Genomic DNA, 16,401 nt, shown 5'->3' with positions numbered 1-16,401 from the left:
AGGAGGACAGTCTGCGAAACCACCTACTGGCCAAGTGTGTAATCACAGGCAGCTGTATCTGAACCACATAATATGTGATACATTGAATTTTTGTGTCTGTTATGTCTGTTGGGAATGACTTTGAATTACAAAAAATATATGACCAAATCATTTCTGTACATAAATGATCACATATGCAGTGTTTCCCCTAGAATTTTTTTCAGGCCCGGTGGTACCCACCGAAAAAACCCTAAACAGACAAAACGCGTGGGATGGTGTATTGGTGCAGTTGGATTAAGTCAGGTGGCACAGCAAGCAGTCTGCAATTCTGCAATTATTATATTTGCATTCAACATTTTTGTTCAACCAGAGTGTATTCAAGGTTTTCAAGGATTCAAGGAAAGAGTGACTTATTAAGGTGCCGGTTGATGGAAATGATCCAAAATTAGGGGCCAAAAAAATATGGCTTGAAAATGATGAGCATCACATTAATGGCTACAGATACTGTAAAACACTATAACGACATATGAGTGCATATATTGTCTCATTTTATCAAGTAAAATATAAGTTATAGGTTTACTCAACAGCCTAATAGTTCATAGAAATTCAGGTAGAATTGTTGCGGCCGCACGTCTTGCTGAGCAAGTCTACTGTGCTGCGCGGAGGCGCTCCTAATGTAAATGATTATTGATTTATGAATGAATTGATAGGTGGCTTATTTTTGGCGTATTGATTTTTTTTTTTGGCCTGGCGGTAGGTCTCCTTGGACTGGCGGCCCCGGTACAATGGTAGGGGAAACACTGCATATGTGTATAATACATTTTTATGTATGTATTCTGTGTGTGTAAATTTTCCCCAAATGGTAATATCATCACTCTCCTAAATCTCTCTCTCTCTCCCTAAACTCTCCAAACTATATAAACGCTATCCAAACTCTAGTATCCAAACTATCCAAACTCTAGTATCCAAACTCTAGTATCCAAACTATCCAAACTCTAGTATCCAAACTCTAGTATCCAAACTCTCAACTGACCGCAACTCGCCTTCAAAAACCCACATTTTGAATGGAGCCTGAGGGTTCTATATAGCTGTAAAACCTTGCAGCAAAATCTGAACCACTTCCCGAAGCAATCACGTGGTACAGCCGGGCAGCGAGGCTTCGGACGTCATAACTTTTGGCTCCTCCCCTAAATGAAGCAAGCCTCGATAGGCGCTTCGCGGAAACGCCCCCTTCATTACTCGACAGCTTTGAAGCCTCGGCACATCTCGTAACATCACTGGTTATTGTGTCTTACAACTTGCATTCTCTCTGTCAGCCATCAGGGGGCGACTCCTCCTATTACAAAACATGTAATGAACTTTCATATCAATAACAGGTACCATACAACCCTCTCTGTATCTTAATATTGCATTATCGTTGATACATATGTCATCATGTTTAAGCATTAATAAACTGCACTAGTGGACGCAGTAACCACTATATATGTAGGCTTTTATTTTACAGGCAGGACAATTTCACTTCCTGTTTTATTCTGACAATTTCACCGACTCACAGATCAGAGCTTATTACCTTTCACAGGACGATGACTTCCTGTGACGTCTGACCTCTAAACAGGGTTTCCCAGGGGTCGGGGAGTTTCTGGAATTCTGTTCATTTTAAAGAGGACGACCCCTCTTCAGGAATTTTTTTTAAAAAACATCAACAAACTGAAGTTGTGGAGATGCTTTTATGTTGAAAGAGCCGGCTGAAGTTTAAAAGATGAGTTTACATTCAGGTTATTCAGGGTTGAACACTTTCTTAGACGTCTCATCTTAATCTAGACGTCTTAATTTCTTTTATTTATTTTTTTGCTATAATCTCGGAGGAAAGGGGACAAACAAGAGATGTCCCAAAGATCTTCTCCTCCAGAGAGATTCATCCACCGCGGGTAAACACCAAAACATCACTTCTTCTTTCTCATTTCTCATCTTAAATAACTGTTGGACTGGAATATGCCTTAAACCTGCATTCTCTCTGCTGGCCACCAGGGGGCGACTCCTCTCTAGTTGTATAGAAGTCTATGAGAAAATGGTCCTACTTCTCTCTGCTGGCCACCAGGGGGCGACTCCTCTCTGGTTGTATTGAGGTCTATGAGAAATGGTCCTACTTCTCTCTGCTGGCCACCAGGGGGCGACTCCTCTCTGGTTGTATAGAAGTCTATGAGAAAATGGTCCTACTTCTCTCTGCTGGCCACCAGGGGGCGACTCCTCTGGTTGTATAGAAGTCTATGAGAAAATGGTCCTACTTCTCTCTTGATGTATTATCTCAGTAAACATTGTAAACATGAGTTTATGGTCTAAATCTCTAGTTTCAAGTCTTCTTCAATCCAGCATGATGTTCATTTAGTACATTATGGTCCATTTAGAGTCCACCAGACCAGAAAGCAGGGGGTGCTTTAGGGGGCGGGGCTTACCTGCTGATTGACAGGTCAATATGCGTTTACACTTTGTAAACTCTTATTTTTAAAGGTGCTATACAAATTAAGTTTATTATTGTTGTTATTCTTCAGCCGGATGGACCTGCCCTCCAGATTAGTGCCGTCCAGTTCCAACACCAGCCGGACCGAGACGAAGTACAACAGCATGAAGTCTCACATGAATCTGGTGTACAAACAAAAGCCAACAAACAAAGGCCAGTTTGAAATCATTCTTACTTTATTTACATTCATTAATAATGACAGTCGACATTCATCAAAGTTTCTGTTGGACATTTCTTCCATGTCTTATTGCTTCATCCCCCAGAGTGGATTCTCCTCAATGGTTTCATTGAGATTCTCCTCCTGTCGTCACTATAAAATAGGAGTTGGCTTACTGAATACCAAACTTGAGACCTATTAATCTTGAATGAATAAATCAGAAGGCACTGATTCCAATAATGTATCTGCACTCTCCACAGGTTGTCCGGTAAGAACAGGAATGATGTTGATGGGTTAATGAATCCAATTCACACACACTCTCATTGAGATGCCCCTCATTTATTGGAGAATTCTTCTGTTGATACTGTCTGTGTGGTTACTACAATAAAGAAATAAACAGAAATGTGCATATTAATCATACACAATAATTATAATAAACAGAAACAGACTGGTATAAATTATATAATGCAGTAATAAGGCTATGTAAAGATAAACAGTAAAAGATTAATAAATGAGAAGATTTGAGTGTTTAGAGACTTAAGGGACTGTCAACAAAAGCAACCTCTTAACTCAGGAAGGCCCATATCTATCTCACTTGCATCGTGTGCACAAAGGGAGAGACAAATAAATGCGCGACGATCCCTTAATGGACGCATCTGCACGCTCACTACACTGCCGTGACATAACTAATAAACACCTGAAAACCACAGCGGTACTCCATTAATCAACATAACAATATTATCATGGGTCATATACATCAACTGGACTATCAAATTGGCAACAATTAACCGATGCACAAGACACCTTACAGTACGATAAACTTAATTGCCGAATAACACTCAGAATATAATTAAGACCAGTATCAGAATGATAGCGTATTACTCACACTCTCATGGACGCACAAGACGGAGCAAATCAACACAAAGGAGAAGCAAGAGTCCAGAGAACACAGCTGCAGGATAAATAGAGTCCAAACGGCTGGGATGAACGAATAAAATCCAGAACTGCTGCGGTGAACAAAACTCTCCTCATCGACTCGCGCCAGACACTTCTCTCCGTGCAGCAGAGGTCTCTGATTGGTTCAGTGCATCCAGACATTAACTGTTCATGTGAACACCATGCGCAAGCTAACAGGCTCTAGGACTGAGCATGTGAACTGTGAATGGGCTGATGAGGGATGCTATGTTGGAAATGGGCAATGAAGGGCTAACCTTCTGAACAGTCACTGAATCAGAAATGGAGACTTAAACATATCGTAGCGGTCTGTGGTCTCCCAGAGGTGTAGATAGTAGTCCACATTAGTCCAGAGACCAGACTATGATGAAACCAGAGACTGTCAACGGTACAAACAACGAGGTCTCTGCCGTATTTATGTCTCGATGTTATTTTAAATGTTGACGGAGCAGCTACAATGTTAGCATAGCCTAGCTCCCATCAACCAGACTCCAGTCAGAAAACAAGCATTTTAAGTTATTTGCTTGTCGTCTTGCAGTCAGACCTAAAAAAAAACATGACTTTGGGGTTTTTACATATTGTCATCATCATGAAGTTATTTCGGCATCTTTTTATCTGTTTATTACAATAAAATAACAGCAAAATTGTTGGATGAATTGCGTCACATACGCTCCCACAGACGTGGAGGAAGTATTCAGATCCTTTACTAAAGTAAAAGTACTAATACCACACGAGACTGTGTATTTGTTCCTTTCAATGATTAATTTCTATAAATTAAATAAGATAAATGATTAGTTTATTCTGACAGGGCAGATGATCAGAGGTGCAGAGTTTTTACCAGAATAATTAAGACAAGGACTGAAGAGTGGGAGGAGTTTGTCAGTGAAGGAGCAGCCAGTAAAGGAGTAGATAAGAGCTGCAGCATCTACGTCATAGAAGGAGACCAGACCCTCCTCATAATCCACAAACACCCCCACCTTCTGAGGCTGAGACTTCAGAGAGAGACGGACCGGAGGGCCAGCAAGAGCGTAGAACACATTTACATTTCTCAAACATATAGTCCAGTAACCTTCCTGAGGGCTCAGCGGGATTCCCTCCTTCCTGTTGATGGAGTCTCTGGCCACTCCAAGATCCCATTTAGTCTTTCCTTCAACTTGAACCTCAAAGTAGAATCTGCCTGAAGAGAAACTCTGCTTTGCTAAGACACAAATGTAATGAGAAAATCTCTTTGGGTTGTCGGGGAGATTCTTCCTAACACCATCATAACTAACTTCTTTTCCATCATCAGACAGGTTGAGTTGAGGATATGCTGTATCAGGATCAAGAGTCACATCTACTGCATAGACCTGGACCCTCTTCAGCTCAGACTCAACCAGCTTCTTCATCTCTGTACTGAGCTTCTCCTCCAGCTGGGCCACAGCTTTCACCACAGTCCCCTCATATGATGCAGGATGAACTCTGACCTCCGTCCAGTCCTTGGTGGGTGGAGCAGCTTTCAGGGACGGGAAGCTTTGGAGGAAGAGGACGTGGTCTTCAGAGAGTGAGACCTTCTCCACCTCAGTGCTTCTCTTCTTCAGCTCAGAGATTTCCTGTTCCAGCTCTTTGATGAAGCCTTCAGCCTGTTTCTGTGTCGTTCTCTGCTTCTCTTCTATAGTTTTGATGAACTCATTCTGGACTCTCTGAACAGACTCCATCAGACCAGTGAAGACCTGAACACCTTCTGCTATCACTCTGTCTGCATCTTGCTCACTGAGGTCGACTGAGCGTTTGATCTCCTGAATCTTCAGTTGTCTCTTCTGGATCATCTGCTGAGCTTCAGCCTCTGTCTTCCCCAGCTTTGCCTTCTTGTCTTCATATTCTTCTTTCAGAGGAACAAACTTGTGATTCTTGTGGTCTAAAACGCTGCAGAGCATGCAGACACATGTCTGGTCGGTCTTACAGAACAGCTCCAGAGGTTTATCGTGCTTCCTACACATCCTGCCTTCCAGGTTCTCCACAGGGTCGATCAGCTGGTGTCTTTTCAGGCCTGACGTGGTCAGATGAGGCTCCAGGTGAGTCTCACAGTAGGAGACCAGACACACCAGGCAGGACTTCAGGGCCTTCAGTCTGGATCCAGTGCAGACGTCACAGGGAACTTCTCCTGGTTTGGCCTCCTGCTGCCCTGATCTGCTGCTGCTGGCTTTCTGTGGAGCTGACTGTCTGAACTGAGCAACCATCTCAGAGATGAACGTGTTGACGTGCAGCTCAGGTCTCGGGTTAAAAACCTTCTTACACATGGGACACAGGTACTGGTCGTTAGTATTCCAGTGTGTATCGATGCAGGTTTTGCAGAAGTTGTGTCCACATGTTATGGTGACTGGATCAGTGAACACATCCAGACAGATGGAGCACAGAAACTGATCTTCAGAATGTGGATAGTTTGCAGCAGCCATATCTACACACCTAGTGTGAAAGAAAAGAAAAACGCTTCATTTAAAATACCACTTTAGTTGTTTATCATATATTATTAAGAAACACATGTGATGACTGTTCTTCTGTCCTGTGATACTGTGTCTTGACTTGCTGAGAAACAAAGCGATGACACATTTTGTGTAGAAGGTTAATTGGAGAACAGCCCTGCTATCAAAGCTCTGCTTACTGACAAACATTTCCTCTAGCTGCTTCACATTAAAAGCCTGTGTGTGTGAATGTCAGTCCTTCATGTAAAGCACTTTGGAGAAAAGCACTATATAAATGAGGCCATTTGCCATTTAGAGAACTAAACGGCTCTTATCATGGTGGCCACTTGTTAACTTCTGGTTTCACTTCCTCCGAAGCAAAATAGACTATTCGACCACACCCAACAATTCTTTGCGAGAACAACGTTTAAAGTGCTGCACATGAAAACAAACGATATGTACATTTACATATTTAACAACTACTTTGGTGCAGACATACAGTCATTGGAATTGTGTTGATAAATGTGTGTGGACAGTGATAATTCAATGGTATTTTTAATTTATCGTGTTAGAAATTTGACAAAAACTAAACTAAATTACGGATTGAAATGAATATAAAAAGATATTAGCAGCTGTACTCACCCGTGTTTGAGAAAGACGTGATGAAGTCGTGTTGAATCTTGTTTTCTTCTAATGAAACGGAGGTTTGTCTCGACTGCTGCGTTGCTGCCACTCTGACTAACTTTACTTTCGTTTCTGGAGTGTGCCGTCACAGCTCTGCTCCTCCTCATAGTTGTCCCGGTTGTTTTCACGATAGTAGTACCTCTTGTAGTATCTCTGTATTGGTATTGTTGTATCTCTTGTCCTATCGCTCTGCTAGTATTCTAGTGCCTCTTGTACTATATCTTATATTATTGCTGTGTTGGTAGTATCTCTTCTGCTATCTATTGTTGTATTGCTCTGCTAGTATTGTAGTACCTCTTTGCTGGTTCATCATACTTTTTGTAGTATCTCTGCGCTGATATTGTAGTATCTATTGTAGTATCGCTCTGCTGGTACTACCATCTCTGTGCTGCTATTGTACTACCTCTTGTAGTATCTCTTTGCTGGTATTGTACTACCTCTTGTAGTATCTCTGTGCTGGGATTGTACTACCTCTTGTAGTAGCGCTGTGCTGCTATTGTACTACCTCTTGTAGTAGCGCTGTGCTGCTATTGTACTACCTCTTGTAGTATCTCTGTGCTGCAATTGTACTACCTCTTGTAGTATCTCTGTGCTGGTATTATACTACCCCTTGTAGTATCTCTGTGCTGGTATTTTACTACCCCTTGTGGTATCTCTGTGCTGGTATTTTACTCCCTCTTGTGGTATCTCTGTGCTGGTATTGTACTCCCTCTTGTGGTTTCTCTGTGCTGGTATTGTACAACCTCTTGTAGTATCTATGTGCTGGTATTTTACTACCTCTTGTAGTATCTTTGTGCAGGTATTGTACTGCCTCTTGTAGTATCTCTGTGCTGCTATTGTACTACCTCTTGTATCTGTGTGCTGCTATTGTACTACCTCTTGTAGTATCTCTGTACTGGTATTGTACTACCTCTTGTATCTCTGTGCTGCTATTGTACTACCTCTTGTAGTATCTCTGTACTGGCATTTTACTACCTCTTGTAGTATCTTTGTGCTGGTATTGTACTGCCTCTTGTAGTATCTCTGTGCTGCTATTGTACTACCTCTTGTATCTGTGTGCTGCTATTGTACTACCTCTTGTAGTATCTCTGTACTGGTATTGTACTACCTCTTGTATCTCTGTGCTGCTATTGTACTACCTCTTGTAGTATCTCTGTACTGGTATTGTACTACCTCTTGTAGTATCTCTGTGCTGCTATTGTACTACCTCTTGTAGTATCTCTGTGCTGCTATTGTACTACGTCTTGTAATATCTCTGTACTGGTATTGTACTACCTCTTGTAGTATCTCTACATGGTATTGTACTACCTCTCGTAGTATCTCTGTGCTGGTATTGTACTGCCTCATGTAGTATCTGTGTGCTGGTATTGTACTACCCCTTGTAGTATCTCTGTGCTGGTATTGTACTGCCTCATGTAGTATATCTGTGCTGGTAGTGTACTACCCCTTGTAGTATCTCTGTGCTGGTATTGTACTACCTCTTGTAGTAGCGTTGTGTTGCTATTGTACTAGATCTTGTAGTATCTCTGTGCTGGTATTATACTACCTCTTGTAGTATCTCTGTGCTGGTATTTTACTACCTCTTGTAGTATCTCTGTGCTGGTATTTTACTACCTCTTGTAGTATCTCTGTGCTGCTATTGTACTACCTCTTGTAGTATCTCTGTGCTGCTATTGTACTACCTCTTGTAGTATCTCTGTGCTGGTATTGTACTACCTCTTGTAGTATCTCTGTACTGGTATTGTACTACCTCTTGTAGTATCTCTGTACTGGTATTGTACTACCTCTTGTAGTATCTGTACATGGTATTGTACTACCTCTTGTAGTATCTCTGTGCTGGTATTGTACTGCCTCATGTAGTATCTGTGTGCTGGTATTGTACTACCCCTTGTAGTATCTCTGTGCTGGTATTGTACTGCCTCATGTAGTATATCTGTGCTGGTAGTGTACTACCCCTTGTAGTATCTCTGTGCTGGTATTGTACTACCTCTTGTAGTAGCGTTGTGTTGCTATTGTACTAGATCTTGTAGTATCTTTGTGCTGGTATTATACTACCTCTTGTAGTATCTCTGTGCTGGTATTTTACTACCTCTTGTAGTATCTCTGTGCTGGTATTTTACTACCTCTTGTGGTATATCTGTGCTGGTTTTGTATTGCCTCTTGTAGAATCTATGTGCTGGTATTTTACTGCCTCTTGTAGTATCTCTGTGCTGGTATTGTTCTACCTCTTGAAGTAGCGCTGTGCTGCTATTGTACTAGCTCTTGTAGTATCTCTGTGCTGGTAATGTACTACCTATTGTAGTATCTCTGTGCTGGTAATGTACTACCTATTGTAGTATCTCTGTGCTGGGATTGTACTCCCACTTGTAGTATCTTTGTGCTGGTATTGTACTACCTCTTGTAGTATCTATGTGCTGGTATTGTACTACCTCTTGTGGTATCTCTTTGCTGGTATTGTACTACCTCTTGTAGTATCTCTGTGCTGGGATTGTACTACCTCTTGTAGTATCTATGTGCTGGTATTTTACTACCCCTTGTAGTATCTCTGTGCTGGTATTTTACTCCCTCTTGTGGTATCTCTGTGCTGGTATTGTACTCCCTCTTGTGGTTTCTCTGTGCTGGTATTGTACTCCCTCATGTAGTATCTCTGTGCTGGTATTGTATTACCTCTTGTAGTTTCTCTGTACTGGTATTGTACTACCTCTTGTAGTATCTCTGTACTGGTATTGTACTACCTCTTGTATCTCTATGCTGCTATTTTACTACCTCTTGTAGTATCTCTGTGCTGGTATTGTACTACCTCTTGTAGTATCTCTGTACTGGTATTGTACTACCTCTTGTAGTATCTCTGTGCTGGGTTTGTACTACCTCTTGTAGTATCTCTGTGCTGGTATTGTACTACCTCTTGTAGTATCTCTGTGCTGGTATTGTACTGCCTCATGTAGTATCTATGTGCTGGTATTGTAATACCCCTTGTAGTATCTCTGTGCTGGTATTGTACTACCTCGTGTAGTATCCCTGTGCTGGTATTGTAATGCCTCAAGTATTATCTCTGTGCTGGTAGTGTACTGCCTCTTGTACTTCCTCTTGTAGTATCTCTGTGCTGGTATTGTACTACCTCTTGTCGTATCTCTGTGCTGGTATTGCACTACCTCTTGTAGTATCTCTGTGCTGGTATTGTACTACCTCTTGTCGTATCTCTGTGCTGGTATTGTACTACCTCTTGTAGTATCTCTGTGCTGGTATTGCACTACCTCTTGTAGTATCTCTGTGCTGGTATTGTACTACCTCTTGTAGTATCTCTGTGCTGGTATTGCACTACCTCTTGTAGTATCTCTGTGCTGGTATTGTACTACCTCTTGTAGTATCTCTGTGCTGGACAGACCTTTGGTTCATCTTACTCTCCGGCTACTTTACAGCTTTTTATTCAGTATTTTATCCAGGTTCTACTACAAAAAAAAACACAACCTCGGATTCACAAAGAGTCCTCACACTTTTATTTCTGTAAGATGCCGCCGTGATTTCAGATATGATCCGTCTTCTTTGGTTTCGGTTTCTTCTTCAGTCCTTTCTTTTTACTCTTTTTCTTGGGATCCACCATCTCTCCCTTGAAGGAGGCGGAGCTTTTTGCCGACTCCTGCTGCTTTCCAGAGAAGTTCTTCTGAGACTTGAACCCTCCTCTCTCCGGCACCCAGCCCTTCGCTGGGCCCTTGCCGGTCCTCCCTGTGGGGCCCTTGCTGTTAGTTTCATGCTTCTGATTCACCGACCTCTTCACCCGGATGGACCTGCCCTCCAGTTTGGTGCCGTCCAGTTCCAACGACAGTCGGACCGAGACGATGCTCTGCGACACGAAGACAAGCAAGTACACTAGCATGAAGTCTCACATGAATCTGGTTTACAAACAAAAGCCAACAAACAAAGGCCAGTTTTAAAACATTCTTCTTACTTTATTTACATTCATTAATAACGACAGTCATTTATATTTAGGGCATTTAGCAGACGCTTTTGTCCAAAGTGACTTACAATAAGTACATTTGTCCAAAGAAGGAAACCACAACATATCATTGCCAATAAAGTAAGAGCTAAAAAATAGAAACAAGTGTTAGATCCTCGTCTGAGTAAAGTAGTAGCTGTTCAGCAGGGGGGGGGGGGGGGGGGGGGGTCATGCTATGTAGAGTCGAGGTGAAGTCTGAACAGGTGAGTCTTGAGCCTTTTTCGGAAGATGGCAAATGACTCTGCTGTCCTGACATTGGTCGGGAGTTCGTTCCACCACTGAGGACCAGAACAGAGAAGAGTCTGGACTTTGCTGAGCTACATTTGTTTGATTTCAGCGATGGTGGTACCAGCCGGCCAGCTGAAGTAGAGGAGCGAAGTGCTCGCTTCGGGGCATGAGGTTTGACCAGTGTTTGAAGGTAGACAGGTGCCGTTCCATTGATGGCCCTGAAGGCCAGTGTCATCGTCTTGAATTGGATGCGTGCTGCAACAGGGAGCCAGTGGAGGTCGCGGAGGAGGGGGGGTCACGTGGGATAATTTGGGTAGATTGAAGACAAGGCGTGCTGCAGCATTCTGGATACGCTGCAATGGTTTAATCGCAGAGGCCGGGAGTCCGGCCAGGAGAGAGTTGCAGTAGTCAAGGCGGGAGATGACCAGTGCTTGGACCAGGAGTTGTGTTGCATCCTTTGTGAGGAAAGTCCGAATCCTGCAGATATTGTAGAGGGCAAGTCTGCAGGATCGGGCCACAGCAGTGATGTTGGGGGTGCAGGATAGTTGGTCATCGAGGATTACACCCAGGTTCCTCGCAGTTGAGGAAGGTAATACTGTGATTCCCTTGACAGTGACCGACAGGTCCATGCGAGGGCAGTCTTTCCCTGGGATGAAGAGGAGTTCGGTTTTATTCAGGTTAAGCTTGAGGTGATGTGCAGTTGTCCAGACAGAGATGTCAGCCAGACAGTCCGAGATGCGAGTTGCAATGTGAGTGTCAGAGGTTGGGGGAAAAGAGAAGAACAGCTGGGTGTCATCTGCGTAACAATGGCAGGAGAATCCATGTGATGTGATTACAGAGCCTAGTGATCTGGTGTATAATGTGTATAATGAGAACAGAAGCGGTCCTAGTACTCAGCCTTGAGGGATACCCGTGTCCAGAGAACAGGGTTTGAATAGATGATCTTATTTTAACTAACTCCATTCAGAAAACAAGCATTTTAAGTTATTTGCTTGTCGTCTTACAGTCAGACCTAAAAAAAACATGACTTTGGGGTTTTTACAAATTGTCATCATCATGAAGTTATTTCGGCATCTTTTTTAACCGTTTATTACAATAAAATAACAGCAAAATTGTTGGACGAATTGCGTCACATACGCTCCCACAGATGTGGAGGAAGTATTCAGATCTTTTACTCAAGTAAAAGTACTAATACCACACTATCAAATGAGACTGTATATTTGTTCCTTTCAATGATTAATTTCTATAAATTAAATAAGATAAATGATTAGTTTATTCTGACAGGGCAGATGATCAGAGGTGCAGAGTTTTTACCACCTTCTTTAAGATGAGGACTGAAGAATGGGAGGAGTTTGTCAGTGAAGGAGCAGCCAGTAAAGGAGTAGATAAAAGCTGCAGCATTCACGTCATAGAAGGAGACCAGACCCTCCTCATAATCCACAAACACCCCCACCTTATGAGGCCGAGACTTCAGAGAGAGACGGACCTGAGGGTCAACAAGAGCGTAGAACTCATTTCCATTTCTCAAACATATCGTCCAGTAACCTTCCTGAGGTCTCAGCTGGATTCTCCCCTTCCTGTTGATGGACTCTCTGGCCACTCCAAGATCCCATTTAGTCTTTCCTTTAACTTGAACCTCAAAGTAGAATCTGCCTGAAGAGAAACTCTGCTTTGCTAAGACACAAACACAATCAGAAAATCTCTCTGGGTTGTCGGGGAGATTCTTCTTCACATCTAAATGAATAACTTGCCTCCCATCATCAGACAGGTTCAGATGATGATGTGCTGTATCAGGATCAAGAGTCACATCTACTGCATAGACCTGGACCCTCTTCAGCTCAGACTCAACCAGCTTCTTCATCTCTGTACTGAGCTTCTCCTCCAGCTGGGCCACAGCTTTCACCACAGTCCCCTCATATGATGCTGGATGAACTCTGACCTCCGTCCAGTCCTTGGTGGGTGGAGCAGCTTTCAGGGATGGGAAGTTTTGGAGGAAGAGGACGTGGTCTTCAGAGAGTGAGACCTTCTCCACCTCAGTGCTTCTCTTCTTCAGCTCAGAGATTTCCTGTTCCAGCTCTTTGATGAAGCCTTCAGCCTGTTTCTGTGTCGTTCTCTGCTTCTCTTCTGTAGTTTTGATGAACTCATTCTGGACTCTCTCCACACACTTCTTCAGAGAAGTGAAGACTCGAACACCTTCTGCTACCTCCTTGTGGGCCTTTTCTTTAATACACTTCACTGAGTATTTGATCTCCTGAATCTTCAGTTGTCTCTTCTGGATCATCTGCTGAGTTTCAGCCTCTGTCTTCCCCAACTCTGCCTTCTTGTCTTCATATTCTTCTTTCAGAGGAACAAACTTGTGATTCTTGTGGTCTAAAACGCTGCAGAGCATGCAGACACATGTCTGGTCGGTCTTACAGAACAGCTCCAGAGGTTTATCGTGCTTCCTACACATCCTGCCTTCCAGGTTCTCCACAGGGTCGATCAGCTGGTGTCTTTTCAGGCCTGACGTGGTCAGATGAGGCTCCAGGTGAGTCTCACAGTAGGAGACCAGACACACCAGGCAGGACTTCAGGGCCTTCAGTCTGGATCCAGTGCAGACGTCACAGGGAACTTCTCCTGGTTTGGCCTCCTGCTGCTCTGATCTGCTGCTGCTGGCTTTCTGTTGAGCTGACTGTCTGAACTGAGAAACCATCTCAGACAACAAAGTGTTGACGTGCAGCTCAGGTCTCCGGTAAAAACCCTTCTTACACATGGGACACCGGTACTGGTCTTTAGTATTCCAGTGTTCAGTGATGCAGGTTTTGCAGAAGTTGTGTCCACATGATGTGGTGACTGGATCAGTGAACACATCCAGACAGATGGAGCACAGAAACTGATCTTCAGAATGTGGATAGTTTGCAGCAGCCATATCTACACACCTAGTGTGAAAGAAAAGAAAAGCGGTTCATTTAAAATACCACTTTAGTTGTTTATCATATATTATCAAGAAACACGTGTGATGACTGTTCTTCTGTCCTTTGAAACTGTGTCTTGACTTGCTGAGAAACAAAGCGATGACACATCATTTTGTGTAGAAGTTTAGTTGGAGAACAGCCCTGCTATCAAAGCTCTGCTTACTGACAAACATTTCCTCTAGCTGCTTCACATTAAAAGCCTCCCACTGGTCCTCTGGTGTAAAAACCTTTAATGTGAAACAGCTAGAGGAAGTAGAGGAAGGAGTATGTAGGAAATGACTGATAGATTGTATTTAGAAACTACAATAATGGACTACAAAAAGCACCTCGTCCACTTCTCCATGTTGTTGGTTCTATCAGCAGCTTGTTCAGTGATCGGCTTCACTTCCAGCAGCTCCTGTTTGACCGGTTGCTGCATGGAACTAACTTAAATATGCAAATAAGCATATTGTTTGTTTTCATGAACGGCCGAGGTGTGCGGCACTTTAAATGTTGCTCTCGCAAAGAATTGTGGGTCAGCGTAATCTCCTTTCCTCCCATATAGAAAGGTCCGGTACATCCTAAAGGAGCTCTGAAAAGAAGCATTGGAGCTCCTTTCTTTTGCATTTAGAGAATTAAACAGCCCTTATCATGGCGGCCACTTATTAACTTCCGGGTCACTTCTTCAGTTAGGAACCTTCCGAAGCAAAATAGACTATTCGACCACACCCAACAATGCTTTGCGAGAGCAACGTTTAAAGTGCTGCACATGAAAACAAACGATATGTGCATTTACATATTTAACAACTACTTTGGTGCAGACATACAGTCATTGGAATTGTGTTGATACATGTGTGTGGACAGTGATAATTCAATGGTATTTTTTATTTATCATGTTACAAATTTGACCAAAAAAAAAACTAAATTACGGATTGAAATGAATATAAAAAGATATTAGCGGCTGTACTCACCCGTGTTCGAGAAAGACGTGATGAAGTCGTGTTGAATCTTGTTTTCTGAGAAACAAACGGAGGTTTGTCTCGACTGCTGCGTTGCTGCCACTCTGACTAACTTTACTTTCGTTTCTGGAGTGTGCCGTCACAGCTCTGCTCCTCCTCATAGTTGTCCCGGTTGTTTTCACGATAGTAGTACCTCTTGTAGTATCTCTGTATTGGTATTGTTGTATCTCTTGTCCTATCGCTCTGCTAGTATTCTAGTGCCTCTTGTACTATATCTTATATTATTGCTGTGTTGGTAGTATCTCTTCTGCTATCTAATGTTGTATTGCTCTGCTAGTATTGTAGTACCTCTTTGCTGGTTCATCATCCTTTTTGTAGTATCTCTGCACTGATATTGTAATATCTATTGTAGAATCGCTCTGCTAGTACTACCATCTCTGTGCTGCTATTGTACTACCTCTTGTAGTATCTCTTTGCTGGTATTGTACTACCTCTTGTAGTATCTCTGTGCTGGTATTATACTACCCCTTGTAATATCTCTGTGCTGGTATTTTACTCCCTCTTGTGGTATCTCTGTGCTGGTATTGTACTCCCTCTTGTGGTTTCTCTGTGCTGGTATTGTACTACCTCTTGTAGTATCTATGTGCTGGTATTTTACTACTTCTTGTAGTATCTCTGTGCTGCTATTGTACTACCACTTGTATCTCTGTGCTGCTATTGTACTACCTCTTGTAGTATCTCTGTAATGGTATTGTACTGCCTCATGTAGTATCTATGTGCTGGTATTGTACTACCCCTTGTAGTATCTCTGTGCTAGGATTGTACTACCTCTTGAAGTATCTCTGTGCTGGTATTGTACTACCTCTTGTAGTAGCGCTGAGTTGCTATTGTACTAGATCTTGTTGTATCTCTGTGCTGGTATTATACTACCTCTTGTAGTATCTCTGTGCTGGTATTGTACTACCCCTTGTAGTATCTCTACATGGTATTGTACTAGCTCTTGTAGTATCTCTGTTCTGGTATTGTACTACCTCTTGTAGAATCTATGTGCTGGTGTTGTACTACCTCTTGTAGTATCTCTGTGCAGGTATTGTACTGCCTCTTGTAGTATCTCTGTGCTGGTAATGTACTACCTCTTGTAGTATCTCTACATGGTATTGTACTAGCTCTTGTAGTATCTCTTTTCTGGTATTGTACTACCTCTTGTAGAATCTATGTGCTGGTGTTGTACTACCTCTTGTAGTATCTCTGTGCAGGTATTGTACTGCCTCTTGTAGTATCTCTGTGCTGGTAATGTACTACCTCTTGTAGTATCTCCTTGCTGGTATTGTACTACCTCTTGTAGTATATCTGTGCTGGTATTGTACTACCTCTTGTAGTATCTCTTTGCTGGTATTGTACTACCTCTTGTAGTATCTGTGCTGGTATTGTACTACCTCTTGTAGTATCTCTGTGCTGGTATTGTACTACCCCTTGTAGTATCTCTACATGGTATTGTGCTGCCTCTTGTAGTATCTCTGTGCTGGTAATGTACTACCTCTTGTAGTATCTCTTTGC

At 42.6% G+C, this 16,401-nt stretch overlaps 2 protein-coding genes across 2 annotated transcripts in view; both read right to left on the bottom strand.

Annotated features, from left to right (window-relative positions):
* rbm34 (RNA binding motif protein 34) overlaps window positions 1–16,401 on the bottom strand; it is a 74,058-nt gene that overhangs the window by 51,173 nt on the left and 6,484 nt on the right. The window lies entirely within an intron of this gene.
* On the bottom strand, window positions 2,973–14,956 carry LOC311010832 (uncharacterized protein). The gene is made up of 5 exons (XM_084005475.1): window positions 14,857–14,956; window positions 12,226–13,870; window positions 10,329–10,571; window positions 6,689–6,930; window positions 2,973–6,050 (listed from the first exon to the last, which is right to left on the bottom strand). The coding sequence occupies exons 2-5, from the start codon at window positions 13,858–13,860 to the stop codon at window positions 4,400–4,402; spliced, it is 3,771 nt and encodes a 1,256-aa protein (XP_083861601.1). The 5' UTR covers window positions 13,861–13,870; window positions 14,857–14,956; the 3' UTR covers window positions 2,973–4,399.

This window comes from Eutrigla gurnardus, assembly GCF_963514095.1.
Source record: "Eutrigla gurnardus genome assembly, chromosome: 3".
In the NCBI taxonomy this organism is placed as follows: Eukaryota; Metazoa; Chordata; class Actinopteri; order Perciformes; family Triglidae; genus Eutrigla; species Eutrigla gurnardus.
This window is presented reverse-complemented; position numbering and strand designations above follow the sequence as displayed.